Raw genomic sequence first — 19,553 nt, 5'->3', positions numbered from 1 at the left:
TTAAATCCGATCAATTTTTAAAAACATTGTTTTATTTCAAAGTAGATAGCATTTTAATTAGACATCCCTGTATTTAAATGTCTGATGAAAATTTGCTACCAGTTGTGCCCTATGTGGAAGGAAATTATCAATCTTTAGAAGTAGTCTGTTGTATCCCAAAAATGTTACTATAAGGTTTGAAGAAATTTCCCCAAATCTCACAACAATCACAGTTCACTTCTTGAAGATGCAGCTCTATACATGGATTGCATTTTGTGCTAGTCCCAACCATCAGCAACACTTCTCCCATAACAGTCCCTTTACCTGATGTTTATGAATATTTTTTGAATTCCCCCCCTCAGATGAGTATATCTAGAGAGAGAGAGAGAGCATGCAAGCAAAACCAATCCACCGGAATTATCATATTCTGTAATTAAAGCATGGGGAGGGGGCCCAATATAATTATTATTAATATTTCTTAAGTTTACAGCTTGCTCCTCAGCTGAATACTCGTTTTTAAATATATATGAATTAACCTGCATATTTTAATAGTATTCTCTGCATAATAATGTAAAGTATAATATGTATACTAACAGGAAAGGAATGCTACAAAATTTCTTTCCTTCAGAGTGAACCCACAGAAATAAGAGCTTTGGTGCCTGCAGAGAGAGAGAGAGACTGATTGACTCTCTCTCTCTCTCTCTCTCTCTCTCTCTCTCTCTCTCTCTCTCTCTCTGCTTTTCAAATTTAGAATAAAATGTTCCATTTATTTGTCCATAAAAACTTTTAAATGATTTATATAAAAAATATTGGGAGAAGGTAAAGAAAGCCAACATGAGAACCAGGGAAACTTTGGTAAACTTATACCGGGCAAGCTGTTTCCTGCTATCGCAGTTTCTTCCTGCATTCTCGGTAAGCAGATAGTGTGTATTGTTATCGGTAGTTGCAATAGAAGTCGATAATGACATATTGATTAGTTTTTTCCTCGTTATTACTTCATGACTGAAATTTACTTACAGGTACACCTTCCAGACTGCCTCAGTCTTAGGGTGTTTGCCTCCACTTCCCACTGTTTTAAAATAAGGAAACAATTTATATAGACGGTGGAAGTAGTGGCAATAGAAGTTCAATTTTTCTGTTGGATTAAAACAGCGGGAAGGGGGGGATAAACACCCTAAGACAATAATCTGCTTTTAATAATGAAAAAAAACTAATCAATACATCGTTATCAACGTCTACTGCCACTGCCGATAATATGCACCATCTGTTTCCCAAGAAAGTTGATAGCCTAAATAAATTTTAAGGCTGAGCTGGACAGGTATTTGGAACGAACGGAGGGGTGAAATCGGAGCGTTTTTTTTTTTTTTTTTTGGCTGATTCTGCATAAGCTTGCTTTCTTTCATCGTATGCCTCTATTAATGCTAATACTAATGCTAAAGAATGCAGAGAGAAGCTGCATTAGTGGGAAATGAGTTTGCCAGTATAAGTTTACTAAAATTTCCCATGGTTCTCATGTTGGCTTTCTTTACCTTAACCTTAAATTGTTGCCTTTTAAAATGATTTGTAAATGAACTTTCACTTAAAAAACCATGTATTTATGAAAATTGTAAATATACTTATCTTATAAATTTGGGTAAACAAGTATTATTGTAAATTCAGGTAAATAAAGTTTGCAATCTCACAACTAAATTTAACAATATTAAATAAATTGTTGAATATTTGAATATATTTTCCAAATAACTATAAAAGGCAACTTCTAAGCTGTATATAAGATCTTAACCCTATATCTGTATATTATATTTTATTTTTTGTAGACACCTTGCTAGCCCATATTCATCCAGGGATATCACCGCTTTAGATTTAATAAACAGAACTTAGTAGTAATAATAATAAACATTTCTCCAAAATATCGATAAAATTTAAACACAGAAATATATATATATATATATATATATTTTTTTTTTTTTTTTCTTTCTTTCTTTTTTCCTAATAGTTCCATGATGCATGGACAGAATTGATCACATGGCTAGATGAAGCCAATCATTCCCTTGGCAGCCTTACTCATGTTGGAAATGATCCAGAAAAAATTAAACAGATGCTAGCGAAACATAAAGAATTCCAGAGAATGCTGGGAGCGAAGCAACCAGTATTTGATGGCACCATGAAATTGGGTCGAGCACTGAAAGATAAATGTCCCAAACCAGATATTCCTATCATTCAAGATATGTTGGATGATCTGAAGAATAAATGGAACATGGTTTGTTCAAAATCTGTGGATAGGTACGTAGAAAGCTCAAGTCTTGCCATTTATATTTTAGCAAGCTAATTTAAAATTTTCTGATTGTTGATTAAATTAAACGATCATTCCCTTGGTAGCCATAAGACTGCCAAGGGAATGATTGACTAATACCAAAACAGCTAATTACAGAGCATGCTACCATAATAATAGTTTACAGTCAAACCATTGCATAACTGAACTTAGCCAACATGCAAAATCACACAATCACATCCCTTTAATATATTCAGCAATAACTCTAGTCAGATTAAATCTAATTATAAATTAATTCAATATGAAGCTTTAGCCAGTGAATGGTTTTGACAAAACACATCATACAAAATTTTGAATGCTAAATTACCTGGCAACCAATATGGCACTTAACATGCTTTAAATTTCCTACATGCGATACAATAATGCATCCTGGGAGTTGAGATCACTATAAAGTCTGTCACCTTCCTCTCTTACCATGAAACCAACTGATGACGATGTCGAAAGTCTTATGTCAAGTAATACTCTTGGTTTTTTAGTACACAATTCCGATTTTTTATAGACTACAACTTGGGGAAAAGTTGTACATTTCTTTCTTCCTTAGGGCATGTTTTAAATAGATAATTTTAATTATTTTTCACATCTCACCTTCTATTAGTATACTTTTTTAATTACAGAATTACAGGTGAGTACTGCAGTGATAAGCTAATGCTAAATAATTTAATAATAATTAAATTAAACTTAATCCTAATAACTGTATGGTTATACCTTGATTTATGTTAAGGGTGAGTTTTCAAAAAGTGAAATATAAATCATATTGTTATAAATCAAAATGTTTTTTTTTTTTTTTCTCTGTACAAATTATGCAGTTAGAAAATAACTTCAAAACAGAATTAATATATGATATAATATCAAATAATTCTGATTTTTTTGCAGGAAATTAGTATAAATAAATAAATTATCTTTATTGCTGCTAAATATGGTACAAGTACTGTCAATTATCAATTCTATTAAAAATTATTAATTCTATATTTGTTTATCATCCTTTTGATTCTCTTGTATGTTTAAATAAGATTATATTCTGGATGTATTTCTTGCTTGTCTTTACTTATCCATTCCTTATTACTCTGAAACTTTTTTTGGATATTTTTGCAGTTGACATTACACATTATCATAGCTACCTATTCTCTACATTTATGATAGAGAATCTGTCTTTTTTCCTAGGTTTGATCCTTCTCCATCTCACTATCATAACCTACTTGATGAAAAAAAGTTTTTTTTCATCTTTTTACAAAAACTCTGTTTTTCCATCCTTTTCTTTTTCGAAAAAAAAAAATAATAATAATAATAAAACTACATTAAAATTGGATTTTTTTTTTGCAAATTTTTTTCTTATTTTCATTAACTAACTGGTGACTGAGCATTGTCAATGTTTGCAAAAATAGAAATGTCATGCAATAATAATAATGTTGTTCACTGTTTAGGCGTGTGTGGTGCAAACTAATTAACAATGGTTTTCAGTAAGGTGCCAAAAAAATGTGAGCACATATATGCAATGTTTTCCATGTATTATAATGTGAAAAGTAACACTTGCCTTGTGTACCATATGTAGATGTGATGTTCAATTTCACGCAGCAGGAAAGCTGCCGTAATCTGATATTTGCAATCGTATGAGCAAAACAACAGGGTGCAGGCATAGAAAGAAAAGCAAAGGTAGATGATGCATTCATCATGATGATGTCATATGCATCAAATGTTTATTGGGCTAGTTTTGATTGCTACAAATGGCAAGAATCAAATTCCAAGTTTTAACCCACTATGGTGGTGATGATCTTTTGTATATAAAAAAAATAATAATAAATAAAAATTGTTAAATTGAAAGCAGCTTGCTCTCATTATCAGGATTCGAAGGTGACTCTTACAAGGTACAATATTTGACCTCTTCTTCTGAACAACTTAAAGCATGTGGGATTCCATAAAAAAAAAAAAATGATAGTCACATAGTGTCAATAATGCCCCTGTTATTGTAGTCCTCTAACAACTGGAGTAGCAAAAAATATAAAAAAAGGAGGTTGAATAGTTGGTATAAACAGACTGTCCTTGTCACCTTATTGTTTTGTGTGCTTGAAAGGGAGCTGTATGTCTTTCTGGCATGCAGCTCCCTTGTGTTTGAATAATTGGTGGAAATTTAGTATTATCTAGAAAAAAGTGCTAAAAGGAAAGATAGATTTAAATAATTTCTGCTGATGCATGCCACGGAAATAAAAAAGATTTTGAAGCCCCTGTGTATGTATTGGCTGTCTTTGGTAAATAAATTTGGTAGAACAATGGTAATATTGGAAAAGTCAAGGGTGGGCGTTGGGCCCATTTTTGTTTTGTATATTTATTGCTGATATTGATGAAGGTATACCAGGCTTAATGTTGAAGTTTGAAGATGATACAAAGGTTGGCAGAGTTGTTAATGACAGTATGCAACACGAACTAGAAAAGTTAGGCAGATGGACTGAGAAGTAGAAACTGAAGTTTAACATTGACAAATGCAAAGTATTGCATAGGGTAGCAGTAATCCCAAAGAAATGCACCAACTGTGTGGTACTACATTCAGGGTAGTGGAGAATGAAAAAGTCCTGGGAGTAATTGTGCAGTCAGATATGAAGTTTTCTGAGCAGTGTAGACAGGCTGCCAGAATCATGGGGGTCTTGTCAATGATGTATAGGAATTTGGTAGCAGGGACAAGGAGGTAATTATCCCTTTGTATAAGGCAATGGTCAGGCCACATTTTGAGTACTGGTTACAAGTTTGGAGGCCTCATTTTAAGAAGGATGTAGAGTTGCTAAATTGAGTACGGAGAAGGGCAAAGAGATCGGTGAGAGGAACAAAGGGTTGCTCTTACCAAGAAAGGCTTAAGTTCTGAAAATTGCATCATGTGGAGACTAGGCACCAGCAAGGTGATCTGATTGAGGTGTATAAGGCCTTGAGTGGTTTGAGCAGACTCAATTCTGATGAGATTATTCCTCTTGCTCAGATTTCGAACCTAAAGGGGCATAAACTCAAATTGAGGAAAGACAGTTGTAAAATAGATGTGCAGAAATTTGCTTTTAGCCAGTGGGTAGTTGATTGCTGGACAAACTTCCATCTGCCGTTGTGGAAGTTGGTAGCTTAAATAAATTCAAGGAAGAACTTTGTTTTTTTTTGTTTTGTTATTTGGTTTTTAGGAGCATTAGCAACTAAGGCCATATGGCTCCGGGATATGTGGTGGTCATTCCCTGACCTTTCCGCATCCTCCATATTTGGTGGTGACCGGCTCGAACCCCAGTCTAATTAAGAAATGTGTGCTACGCACTGCTGCTCCTTCCCACCTGGCTACGGAGGTGCCAAGGAAGAACTGGACAAACTTTCGGAGTGAATCGATGGGCGAAATGGGAAGTTTTTTTGTTTTTTTTTGGCTGATGCTGCATAAGCTTGCTTCCTTGCATCACATGCCTCTACTATTGCTAATTTTAATGCTAAAATCTAAGCTCTAATGCAATATAAGCTCTCCTCAGAGTTAAATTGAAAAATACAGCAAGTAATCACTAGTGAGTGCCACTTGACTCATGTTCAAATTGAGTTCGTGAAGCAAAAGTTTGGAAAGAAGACAACTTGGCGAACTTAAGAAAAAGAACTTCTGAATTTCAGACTTCTAGTAAAAGCAATCCTACACAGGCCAAGCAAGCTGTTACTTTACTAACAGTTTTCAAATCTTCCACTTCCATTTTGGAAATTGATTACTATAGCATACTAAATCAGGTGGATGATTCTGACTAAGTCATAGGCATTTCTACTGCCAAAGTCCTGGAAATTCTAAAACAAGAGGAGAGGATTCAGTTCTTTTACTCAATGAGGAAGTACTTTATGCATGTGATTACATAGTGCACAAGTTTACACTGAAAAATGATATGCCTCTGGTGATGGGGTGGCACAAATTTCTTCAATTGGCAGTGCATCAGTTTCAAATTTGAAATTTTTGTTGTGGACAAGTTTTTGCTACTTTTTGTTGTCATTAAAGATAAAGAAATAGGCAAAGCAGTGGATGCTTTGCAGTCATGTTAATTTCTGTCAGTTTTGTAAGAATCAGAACCTACGAGATGCTATTATGAAAGAAGAAAGATTTGGCATATAGAGATCATTGGATGGGGAACTGACTGATATAACAAATTATCCCAAATTATACTTGCTATTTTAATAATTCCTCCTGATTGTGAGAGAATATTCAGCCATATTAGAAAAACAAAAACTATGTTTCAGATCTTCTTTTTCTGTTGATGTTTTAGAAATACTTGTGACAGCCAAGTCTAGACAGCAAGGCCATTGTTACAAACCAACCTTTGACTCGACATTTCTGAAGAGGACAAAGTCTTCAACTGTATCTTTCTTGAAGCAATCAGAATCACTTGATGACTAATAAAATATCCAAACCCACAGACAGAAAAACATTAGGTATGCTAATGTTTGAAGCATACTATACTATACTAGTAAATAATCCTGTTGTTATATTTTAACATAAAATGTGTATTTTTTCAGTGAAATTTCATATCTATTGCAGCATAGACTTTAAAAACCTGCTTTTTTTAAAAAAAATCTCGTTTTTGGGAAGCACTCCTATCTTTTTTCAAAAACTTCTTGTTTTCCTCCAGCTTACAAATGCCTGATCTCCAAATTTTTCAGAAGTTGGCTGTAGAGTAGTATTCTCCACAGTATACTGTAATTGAGTAATTGATTAAATTTTTGATTATGAAAATATTTAATATGTTGTTCCTTCTTTTCCAGACTTACATTTTTTTTTGCACAATGGGTTGAACTAATCTGAAATGCCCTACATTCACTCATCATTCAGGTGAGAGTACCCTACTTACACAGAGCCAATTATGATATGCCATTGTTATCTGGCCCATATTGTCTGTTGTAATAATTTGTTATTTGGAATATAATCCTAAATTTCCTTAGCCTGCCACTGCTATGAATGAATTGATTATTACCACCAGCTGTAACTGGAGAATGGAGCTGGCTGGGATACTGAATACTGAAATCAGAAAGAAGAATTGCTTCACTGTTGGGAAAGTTAGACTGAAGAAAGTAAAAAGTTTTGAGTGACTTTTTGAATTAGAAGAGCTGTTGCTTTCCTAATCCAACCAATACAGTCGGTCCTCGTATAACACGTGTTTGCATTACACGAATTCGATCATACACGATTTATAAATAGGGGAACGTTATCTTATATAACACGAACCGAATTCGCTTATACACGATTCGCCTTTGTGTTTACAAGAAATGGCAGTCGAACGCGGAATCACCCCAACTGAACGCAACACGATAGGAATGAAGGAGATTCTGAAAATGTATTTATGTGTTTTATATCAGTGAAGGGGAAACACATTTCACCATAATAACGTAAAAACCAACCCAATTCCAGCTATCGATATACTGTAATCGCAAATGCAATTAGATCGAGTTTACTACCAGTTTATAACAGATTCCACTAGTAGAAACGCAACTGGAAAATGTTTTTATTGTTTTATGGTAGTAACCCCTAGAAATGTGCTTTAGTAAAATGTGAGGTGTTAATAGTGTATCTCGGGTTTTACAGTGTTGTTTATTCAGTTGCTACACGCGCGCAGCTTTGTTTATGTGTATCAAGCGTGCCTCCTCGTTTTGTAATTGTGCTTTATTCCCTAAAAATTAGTAAAATACTTAAAAGGTATGAAAAGGAAGCGTCCTGGCGAAGACACTGCAGATTCAGAGAGAGAAAAAAAAGCAATATGGATAAACAGAGGCGGACTGGCTCAAAAATTCTTACCCGGGAAAATTTATAGTGGCCTCATACTACGGTTTATGGCCAAAATCACACTGGCCTCCGGCCCACCGTGGTTTCCCCCGTAAGGCTTATGGCCATTCCGCTTCTGTCGATAGAGAAAAAATATGAAATTGTGAAACGCTTTGAGCGAAATGAAAGACCATGTGATATTGCATGTGCTACAGACCTAAATGAGGCAACGCCGAGAATTACAAAGAATGCAGAGAAAATAAAAACAACTTTCATAGCGGGAACAACTCAGTGTAATTAAAATCCATTAGATTAAGACACAAAGAATTGGAAGAGATGGAACGGATGTCATCTCTTTGGATAGAAAATCAAACAAAAAGCAAGTTTGCTTACGATAGAAGCAAAAGTATTAGCAATATTTTATTACGACTTATGTATTACGTATTATAAAATACGTAAGTATTTTATTACGACTATTTTATTTAATATAATAAATTTTTTACGAAAAAAATACGTATTTTATTCGTATAAAATACTTTTTTTAGTATTAAAAAATACTAAAAATACTTTATTATAATATAATATTATTTTTATTACGTATTTTAATCATTATAAAATACGTATTTTATAACGATTAAAATTACCCAATTATTTATTGTGTTTGGTAATGTTTTGGTTCCAAATGGTGTTCAATCTTGGGTGGTCGGCACCTAACCCCACTTTTCCCATAGGGCCTGTTGTTTATATTGCACGATTTTGCATTGCACGAGGTTTTCTAGGAATGCAACTATCGTGCTATACGAGGACAGACTGTAAATGAATTTGAAATTAAAGATATTTTGAGGTAAAGAAAATCAGAAAGAAGAGATTCCAGATTAGGAAGTGCCTGGTGAGAGAATCAAGGGTAATGAGCACTAATCGTGCAGTGAAGGTGCAAAAAAGTATTAATTCAACCTTCAAGAGTCCCAGACACTGATTGTTGATTCAGCTAAAAAGAGTACTAGCAACAGATAGGCAAGACCAGACTGTTGATAAGCTGTTTCAAATTAAGCAATTCTTTCAACCCTGGAATTCAGGTATTCATTAAAATAGTATGGAAAACAATACTCAGCCATTGATATATTGTGATGGATCTTCTAATCTGAACAGATCGTAATGGATACACTTACTTGGCTTACTCCCATCTACTCAGATCAGAAGATCCCCCCTCGACGTGGGCACCTGTACGTGGTGAGGGGACCTCCCAGTGACGCTGCTGGATTTCCAGACTAGCATCACTGGGATCCAACACCCACAGCCCAGGTTCCAGGCTTACATCAATGGAATCCGGCGTGTTTGCCGTGCGCTGCGACCCGTGGAAATTCGGAAAGGGGGATCCTGGTGGTTGAGGGGGTCCAGCTTCAATACACCACTTTGGCCCCTGCTTCGACAAGACGGGTGGTCCTGGAAGGCCCGGCTAGGATCAATCGGCTAGTAGGCTCGCCTGCAAGGGTCAACCGTGTCAATGCCACGCCCCCTACCCTCATGGTCCGAGGGACAGGATTCAGGCTGGGGGCGGTGCGGGTATAGTGTCTGGGTAGCCCTGGCGTCCCACTCCCGAGTGCATTTATTGCATGCCGGGTAGTGGGCGTCCCTTTGGGCTCCGTGGTGGGTGGGGAGCCCGGGCACTGAACCATATAAAAATCTCTATGAATCCTGATAAACTTATTTCTTCAGGGGCCCCAACCTGGCCCCTATCTGAAAACATTGACACAGATACAGATGGCATTATTGCTAAAAAAAGGCAGCGAACTGAAGTACCATCAGGGCCTGTTCCAAGGTTCCTAATCATACACTCCACCGGAGAAAAACCAATTGGTAAAATGTCGCCCTTTTTCATTCAAAAAGGGTTAGATGGGTTAGCAGGTTCACCCAAATCAGTTAAGAGGCTTCGTTCTGGAGACCTCTTAATTGAAACTAAAAATGACAGGCAATCTGAACATCTCCTCCGAACAACATCAATCGGAGGAATCCCTATAACAGTGACACCACACAGAACACTCAATTCATCGAGAGGTGTCATTTCGGAGTGGGACCTTCTCGATGTAACCGAGGAGGAAATCTGCTCCGAATTAAAACCACAGGGAGTCATTGCCGTCAAGAGAATTACTGCGCGAAGGGATGGAAAAATTGTTAAAACCAGGAGCGTTATCCTGACTTTTAACTCTCCTAAACCTCCTGACGAGATTAAAGCTGGATATATCAACTGTTCAGTGCGTCCATACGTTCCGAACCCTTTACGGTGTTTTAAATGCCAGAAGTATGGACATTCTCAAATGGCCTGCCGTGGAGTCCTTGCATGCGCTCGATGCGGTGCAAAGGACCACGAAACAACAGCATGTTCAGCCGCAAAACCCACCTGTATTAACTGTGAAGGCGAACACCCGGCCTATTCACGAGCATGCCAGAGGTGGAAAGAAGAAAAAGAAATCCAACGGCTGAAGGCAGAGCTAAATATATCATACCAGGAGGCAAGGAAATCGGTCAAACCCCTGAATATCAAGAAACCTACCTACGCCCAGAAGGTAGCAGGGAGATGTTCCGTCGGAACTCAGACGGACATGACCATTCCTCCAAAGGAGTCTTTCACTCCCATCGCGCGGTATCTCTTAAGTTCTCAAAAACCTGCACAAAAGGACCAATCAGCTGCCACTCCTATATCGGTACCTCCTAATGCTCCAAAAGTAACAAAGGTAATTATGAAAGAAAAGAATAAGAAAGGGGAAGTCCCCCCTAGTACCCAAGAAAAGATGGATGTCGAGCAGAAGGAGGTACCCGAAGATTCAGTCTTGGAACTCTTTGCGGAGGAGGAAATGGACACGGGACAGCGTCCATTCTTCCCCAAAAAAGATAAATCCAAGACTGATAAAAGTAAGCCCTCAGCACCTCGGAAGCCGCCTGATGGACCCACCAAGCCAAAATAATGGCTAAATTCCTACAATGGAATTGTCGTGGATTCCGGCGAAATATTGATGACATCAAGGCCCTCCTGCAAAAGCACGAGCCAGTTTGCTTTTGCTTACAGGAGACATATCTAAAGGCAAATGATGATCCCACCATGCACAACATCAGTTTTTCGAAAGGATAGAATTGCGGATGGCTCTGTACATGGGGGAGTGGCTATCCTTGTGGGTAACCAGACCCCAGTGCAGCCCTTCCTAATTACAACCAGCATAGAGGCTGTTGCAATTCGCCTTTCAGTGGGATTTCTATTAACTGTGTGCTCCATTTATTTTCCACCTGGGACTGACATCTCCCAGGCAGACCTTGATGATCTTCTAACTCAGCTGCCTCCCCCTTTCTTACTTCTTGGGGATTTTAACGGACATAACACCCTGTGGGGTAGTGCTAACATCAACGGAAGGGGATGAGTCATAGAGCGTATGCTCAATGACAATGACCTTTCCCTTCTAAATACTGGAACAAACACCTTCTTCCACATGCCTACCTGTACTTTTTCTGCCATTGATCTCTCTATCTGCTCCCCTTCTCTACTCCCTTCACTCACTTGGGAAGTGGGAGGAGAATCCATACTGAAGCGATAACTTCCCTGTGATAACCTCGTTACACAGTGGGAGACCATGTCTTCCCTTCAGGTTACCACGGTGGAAGATTGATCAGGCTGACTGGACTGCCTTCCAACATCAGGCAAATTTGATCTTAGCACAGTCAGTCAAGAGCCTATCAATGATGCAGTTAAGTACATCACAGAAAATATTGTCCAAGCAGCTGCGAATGCTGTTCCAAAAACATCTGCCCGGTTTCCACCATTTCCCAAACCTTGGTGGAATTCACAATGCACAGCAGCAAAAAAGGCTCAAAACAAAGCGTGGGGGATATTCCGCCGATATCCTACCACGACCAACCTTATAGCCTTTAAACGTGCACGAGCCAAAGCACGATATATCCGCCGTCAGAGTCAAAAGGAATTGTGGATCCATTTTACATCATCTATTAACCAGTCTACCAACTCTAAGGTAGTCTGGGATAAAATCCGGAAAATGAAGGGAAAATATACATCCTACCCTTCTTCAATCCTAGATTATAATGGATGCGCTATTGCAGATCCAACTGCAATAGCCAATTCTCTCGGGGAAACATTCTCTAACATCTCTGCAACATTTTCGTATTCGACAGAGTTCTTGGTCCTCAAATATAAAATCGAAAAACAGGCACTTAACTTTAAATCTAAGAGCGTTTTTCCCTACAACGGGGATTTCTCTATTCAGGAACTGAAAAGAGCCCTCGCTCTTTCCAAAGCATGTGCCCTTGGACCAGATGGCATCCATTATGAAATGATTACACATCTTTCACCAAAATCTATGGATTGTCTGCTCCTTCTGTATAACAGAATCTTTACTGAAGGGCAGTTTCCGGACTCTTGGCGAAAGGCAATCGTTCTTGCCTTTCCTAAGCCAGGAAAGGATCCAAAAGTCACCACCAACTATCGTCCTATTGCTCTGACTAGCTGTCTGTGCAAAATCCTGGAGAGAATGGTTAACTCTCGTTTAATATGGTACTTAGAATCAAATGACCTTCTCTCCAACATCCAGTGCGGCTTCTGAAGGAACTGGTCCACTGTAGACCATCTTATTAGACTGGAAACATCACATCCATCCGGGATGCTTTCCTAAAACGCGAACACTTGGTGTCGGTGTTCTTTGACATGGAGAAAGCATATGACACAACTTGGAGATTTGGCATCTTAAAAGATCTGTATAGCCTTGGCCTTAGGGGGCAACTCCCCATTTTTATTAAAAACTTTTTAGCCAATCGATCTTTCCAAGTTCGTGTGGGATCCTCACTCTCTCGTTCCTTCAGTCAAGAGGAGGGAGTACAACAAGGATCAGTATTAAGAGTCATGTTTTTTGCCATCAAAGTAAATTCCATCACAGAACAACTTCCTCCAACGGTAAACAGTGCCCTCTATGTTGATGACTTTAGCATATTTTGTCAGTCATGCAACATGACTGACATGTTGTTGAAAGACAACTGCAGAAAGCTATTGATCGCCTCAACTCCTGGGCTCTTGCTAATGGTTTCAGGTTCTCGCCGGAGAAGACCGTTTGCATACACTTTTGTCGTAAGCGTAATCTTCATCCTGAACCTGAATTAAAACTCGGACAAAATGCAATTCCAGTAGCAGCGAACACAAAATTCTTGGGACTCGTATTCGATAAAAAGCTGACCTTTCTGGATCACATCCGTCAACTCCGCACAAAGTGCACAAGAGGGCTGAATATTCTGCGCTCTCTTTCCTCAACATCTTGGGGTGCAGATCGATGCACCCTACTACGCATCTATCGTGCACTTGTATGATCCAGACTAGATTACGGGTCCCTGGTATACAATTCGGCCAGAGACAGTGTACTTCGATGGCTGGATCCTGTCCATCATCAGGCTCTCCGTATCGCTATTGGAGCATTTCGAACATCTCCCATCCAGAGCTTATACGTCGAAGCAAACGAACCGCCGTTATCACTTCGACGTAAGCAGTTGTCTCTAAAGTACGCCTTAAAACTGAAATCCCTGCCAGACCATCCTACGTGGCCATTCGTTTTTGAGCCACGATGGGAAAATTTGTACAACACCCATAAGACTGCCAATCGTCCTTTTGGCATTCGTCTCCAAGAGCTACTCAAAGAACTTAATATTAAGGTAGACAAGGTTGTCCAAACACCAAAGCAACCCCTTCCACCCTGGCATGCTCATGTTCCAACATGTGACTTGTCCCTTAGAAATTGGGGAAAGTCGGACACTCCATCGTCTGTCTACCTGCAGCTTTATTCAGCACACCGAGCTGAACATTCTGACTTCACGCCAGTTTACACAGACGGTTCGAAGTCGGAATCATATGTGGGATCTGCTGCTGTCTTTACAGACAGCACTACATCGGAGCAGATTCCCTCTGAATGCAGTATATTTACTGCAGAGCTGCATGCTATAGAGTTAGCCTTGGATCACATTAGTGAATGCCAATACCAACGGTTCATTTTATATTCTGATTCTCTCAGCGTGTTACAGGCTTTAATATCTGTGAGATATAATCCTCATCCAGTTCTGTCTAGTATTCAGCAGAAGATTCACTTCCTCCTCGGACGTGAATATGATATCCCGCTTCTGCTGGATTCCCAGCCACATTGGGATTAGGGGAAATGATTTGGCTGACGCCGCAGCCAAATCAGCAATTCCCAATAATAACTGCTGCCTGTCAGTCCCCTATACAGACTACAGGCAAATAATACACCAAAAGATATATTCCCAATGGCAGGATTCGTGGAATAAACAGACTATGAATAAATTATATCGTATAAAGCCTGTAATTGAACCGTGGCAGTCTAGTCTGCGCAGGAATCGTAAGGAGGAAGTTGTTCTTGCCCGGACCCGCATAGGACACAGTCATTTAACTCATTCGTTTTTGCTGAGGGCTGATGACCCTCCTATGTGTGTGTGTCCTGTGGCACAATTTTAACGATTAGACACCTTTTAATTGACTGTCCAGATTTTAGCAATATCCGTTTTACCGCTTTTAACCATCTGACTGAGCCGTATACACTCAGTCAGATTTTATCTGACAATGACAATGTGTCTGCTGTTTTTAGCTTTTTTAAATCAATAAAGGTTTTTACTCGTATTTAAAATTTTTACGTTATTGTTATGTCTTTTATTATATATCTGGACATGGTGACCTAACTACTTAGGTCACTGAGAATAAATTTTTTATATATTACCTGGTTTTGGCGCATTATAGCCTTAGATGCTAATGCGCCAATAAAATCTAAATCAAATCAAATCAAATCAGAAGATCCATCACAGTACATCAACTGCTGCATATCACACTCTCTGTCTGCCATATAATTCTTGATTGTCCACATTTCACCAAAGAGCACCAGACTGTGTTGTTGTTGTTTCTGATGGATCTCATGACACGGACTGCTGAGCATTAAGCACTTTTCCCGTTGCAGTTTAGTTAAATTATATAAATATAAGTTAGCTACTTAGAAAGAGCACTGTCAATTTCAATTCTTTTTCACTTTAGTTTATTTCAAGTAGTTCTGCACTTAAAAGGTAGAAAGTAAGAAACCTTTTAAGTACAGAACTACTTGAATCCAGAAAGGCAATCTACTTTTCTTTTCCTGGTATATTTATTAACATTACTGCAACTGTTTCTAGTTTAGTTTGTTGTGGTATATGTTTGGAGAGGACTTTGGAATCCAGTAGTATGGCAGAGATCTTTTATCTAAAGCATGTAGTTTTTGACTGGGAGGATATTGTAGCAAGAGATTATCTTCCATTCATTCATTCAATAAACCATTCAAACCCTTAAACACCTCAAACAGATCACCTCGCAGATGCCTAATCACCAGATACTGCAGTTTGCAGACTGAAGCCTTTCTTGGTAAGAGCACCCCTTTGTTCCCCTTTGCCAATCTCGTTGTTCTTCTCTGTACTCATTCCAGCAGATCCAGACCTGTATGCACTGGCACCTCCGTAGCCAGGTGGGCAGGAGCAGCAGTGCCTAGGTCAGGAAATGACCATCGCATATCCCCAGAACAATTAGCATTAGCATTAGTAGAGGCATTTGATGCAAGAAAGCAAGCTTATGCAGCATCAGCCAAAAAAAAAAAAAAAAAACCCACTTCCACTTCACCCCTCTGTTCGTTCAAAATACCTGTCCAGCTGAGCCTTAAACTTATTTAGGCTATCAACCTCCACCACAAGGGATGGAAGTCTGTTCCACCAACCAACCAACCACCCGCTGGCTAAAGGCAAATTTCCGCACGTCTATCCTACATCTGTCTTTCCTCAATTTGAATTTATGCCCTCTCAGGTGATTTTTCTGAGCTAGAGGAAGAATCCCATAAGCATTGACCATGCTTAAACCATTCAAGGCTTTATACACCTCCATCAGATCACCTCACTGGTGCCTAGTCTCCAGACACTGTAATTTGCAAAACTTAAGCCTTTCTTCGTAAGAGCACCCCTTTGTTCCATTCACTAATCTTGTTGCCCTTCTCTGTACTCGTTCCAGCATCTCTACATCCTTCTTGAAATGAGGCCTCCAGACCTGTATACAGTACTCTAGGTGTAGCCTGACCATTGCCTTATACAATGGAATAATCACCTCCTTATCCCTGCTGGAAAAATTCCTGTATAACATTGACAATACTCCATGAGCTACTCTTGCAGCCCGTCTGCACTGCTCAGAGAACTTCATATCTGCCTGCCAAACCACCCCCAAGTCATTTTCATTCTTTACCACTGTCAGTATAGTACCACAGAGTTGATACGTTGCTCTGGGGTTGCTGTTTCCCATGTGTAGTACTTTACATTTGTCAATGTTAAACTTCATTTGCCACCTCTCAGCCCATCTGCCAACCTTTCCAGATCCTGTTGCAGCAGCATAGTGTCAGTAGTGTCCTTGACAACCCTGCCAACCTTTGTATCGTCTGCAAACTTGGACATTAAGCTTGATATACCATCATCAATATCATTTATAAATACAGAAAACAATAATGGACCCAACACTGAGCCCTGAGGGACTCCACTAATAACATTAGTCCACGATGAGCAGTGTCCATTGATTACCACTCTCTGTCTTCTCCCCCTCAACCACCCCTTTATCCATAGCAGCAATTTGCCTCCAATGTCACGCTGCTCCAATTTGTGTAGCAGTCTTCCATGTGCAACAGTATCAAAAGCCTTTCTAAGATCCAAGTATATAATATCAAAGTTATTCCCTGCATCCAGTTCTTTTGTGACTGCATCATAGTATCCAATCAAGTTGGTCAGGCAAGGCTTCCCCTTAACAAAACCATGCTGTGTCTGAGCTATAACTGAAGTCTTGTCTAAATGATCCTGCAGTGCTTCTTTAACCAGTGCCTCCATTAATTTTCCTGGAACAGAAGTTAAGCTCACAGGTCTATAATTACTTGTGTCAGCCTTTGATCCTCCTTTGTGAATTGGGGTCACATTTGCACATTTCCAGTCTATGGGTACCTCCCCTGAGTCCAAGGAAGCTCTCATAATTATGGCTAAGGGTTTGCTTACTTCCTTTGCTGCCTCCTTTAATATAACTGGATAGATCCCATCCACCCCGGGTGCCTTTCTTGTGTTTATCTTCAACAGTTTCTCCTCCACTTTACTCCCAGTTATTTCAAGATTCTGTAGCTTACTGCTAGAGTTGAATACACCTCTGGCATTCCCCTCGCTGAATAACTCCTCATGTGTGAATGTCAATGCAAAATATTCATTTAGTTTGTTAGCTACCTGAGCAGGATCATCAACAGTTGACCCATCAATATCAAGTGGACCAATCTGATTCATCCCCTTCCTTCTAGAGTTTACATAAGTAAAGAACTCTTTGCTGTTTTTCTTTGCATCCCTTGCCAAGGATTTCTCATAATCTGCCTTCGCCTGCCTAACCTCCTTTGTACCTTGGTTGCATATCAACTTGTATCTATCATAGGCTTCTGTGTCATTTGTTAATTTGTAAGTATCCCATGCATTTTTCTTCTCTGCCATATGCCTCATTAGTTCATCTGACATCCATTTTGGCCTAAACCTTGAACAATATTTCTTAGTTGGTATGTAAAGCCTAGTAGCTTCCAAGATAAGTTCTTTGAATGCTTCCCATTTTGAATTTGCTGTTGGTAACATCGTCAGTTGGTCCCACTGTATAGAATTTAAATACTGTCTCAGTCCATCGTAGTCGCCTTTACGGAAGCAATAACCCAACCCTTCCCTTTACCCCTAATGGTAGTTACCTCTTTGAGTAAATCCCACTTCAGCACACTGTGATCACTGCCACCTAGTGGTTCATTTATCTACAGATTCTTAATGCATGAAGAATCACTGCTGATAATCAAATCAAGAGTATTACTCCCTCTAGTTGCCTCCCGAACATGCTGATGTAGAAAACAATCATCCAATAAATCCACAAAAGCCCTGCTAGTGCGTGAGTAACCACCCCCCAAATTCCAGTCAATATCTGGGAAATTAAAATCTCCCATTATAAGACTCCATGATTTACTGGCCCACTCTATTTCCCTGTACAGTTCCTTATTATACTCATCAGAATCATTAGGCCTATAGCACACTCCTACTCTCAATTTTGATCTCCCAATGCTTATGTCACACCAAACTGACTCAACACTGCACTGTCCAGCAATGTCGACTGGCTTCACTTCCTTGGTTTTTATGTGTTTCTTAACTAATAGCATAACCCCTCCCTATCCTGTCTATCCTTTCTGTAGACGTTGTACTCCCCAAATTGCAGTTCTGCATCCCTTATATCTGTCTGACACCACGTCTCTGATATCCCAACAATATCTGCCTTTGATGTTTTGAGCAATACCTCAAATTCATCAAATTTATTTACTAAACTCCTAGCATTGGTGTACACACAAGTATACCTGCACCTGTTTCTATTCTTAGCTACCCTAACACAACCCATGTGTTTACTTGTACCGCAATGGCTCCCAGCAGTCTCTGAAATACCATGCATCTTGTTTTTCAGGCTTCTGCTCATTCAAATAGAAGCAGTGCAAGAATCTCTTTCACCTCTGCCAGTGGCTACTGTCAATCTATTGGTCTTTGTCTCCCCCCAAGCTAGCAGTTTTCCGACCCACCTAACACTGGCTCGATAGCATCAACAAATATTCTTGCACCCTTTCTATTTAAGTGTATCCCATCCCTGTAGAAGCAATCTCTCCTGTTAACAAGTACAGTCCAGGCTGAAAAAAATTCTACCCCTTGAGCCTTGCACAATCTTTCCAGGGCCGAATTGATCGACAAGGCTCTCATCATATACTCCCTCCCATCGTGTCTGGGCAGAATTGCAGACACTTTCAAATTCAACCCTAATTGTCGGCTTTTGTTCAGCAGTGACCTGTACTTGTTAAGTAATTCTGCCGGTCTCCTACTCTTAATATTATTAGTGCCAACGTGTACAACAATATGGCCTTAGTTGCTAATGCTCATAAATAATAACAACAACCTGTATGCAGTACTCATAATGCGGCCTAACCATTCCTGTATGTCACTGAAAAAACCCCATGAGCATTCCTGTCAACCTGTCTGCACTGCTCAGAGAACTTCATATCTGACTGCACAGTTACCCGCAGGATCTATCCTTTTCATTTTCCACTACGCTGAGAGTGGTACCATATAGTTGGTACACTATTCTGGAGTTACTACTACCCATATGCAGTACTTTGAATTTGTCAATATTAAACTTCATATGCCATTTCTCAGCCAATCTGCTTAACTTTTCTAGATCCTGTTGCAGTATCATACTGTCATTAACTACCATGGCAACCTTTGTATCATCTGCAGACTTGGACATTAAGCCTGATATTCCTTCATTAATACTCTACATACGAACTAAGAAATATTGTTCAAGGTTTAGGCCTAAATGGATGTCAGATGAACTAATGAGTCATGTGGCAGAGAAGAAAAATTGAT

The 19,553-nt window shown here is 39.1% G+C and overlaps 1 protein-coding gene across 1 annotated transcript in view; it reads left to right on the top strand.

Moving 5' to 3' along the window:
* The window catches only part of shot (dystonin-like protein short stop), a 1,739,701-nt gene that overhangs the window by 1,432,037 nt on the left and 288,111 nt on the right, over positions 1 to 19,553 (top strand). The window contains exon 75 of the mRNA XM_090380932.1: positions 1,973 to 2,259. Coding sequence (XP_090237058.1) covers positions 1,973 to 2,259 — 287 coding nt within the window. The remainder of the gene's footprint in view (positions 1 to 1,972; positions 2,260 to 19,553) is intronic.

Source organism: Mastigoproctus giganteus, chromosome 9 (genome assembly GCF_048544385.1).
Source record: "Mastigoproctus giganteus isolate SK-2022 chromosome 9, ASM4854438v1, whole genome shotgun sequence".
NCBI lineage: Eukaryota > Metazoa > Arthropoda > Arachnida > Uropygi > Thelyphonidae > Mastigoproctus > Mastigoproctus giganteus.
Note: the sequence above shows the minus strand (reverse complement) of the source record. Positions and strands in the feature narration are given on the sequence as shown.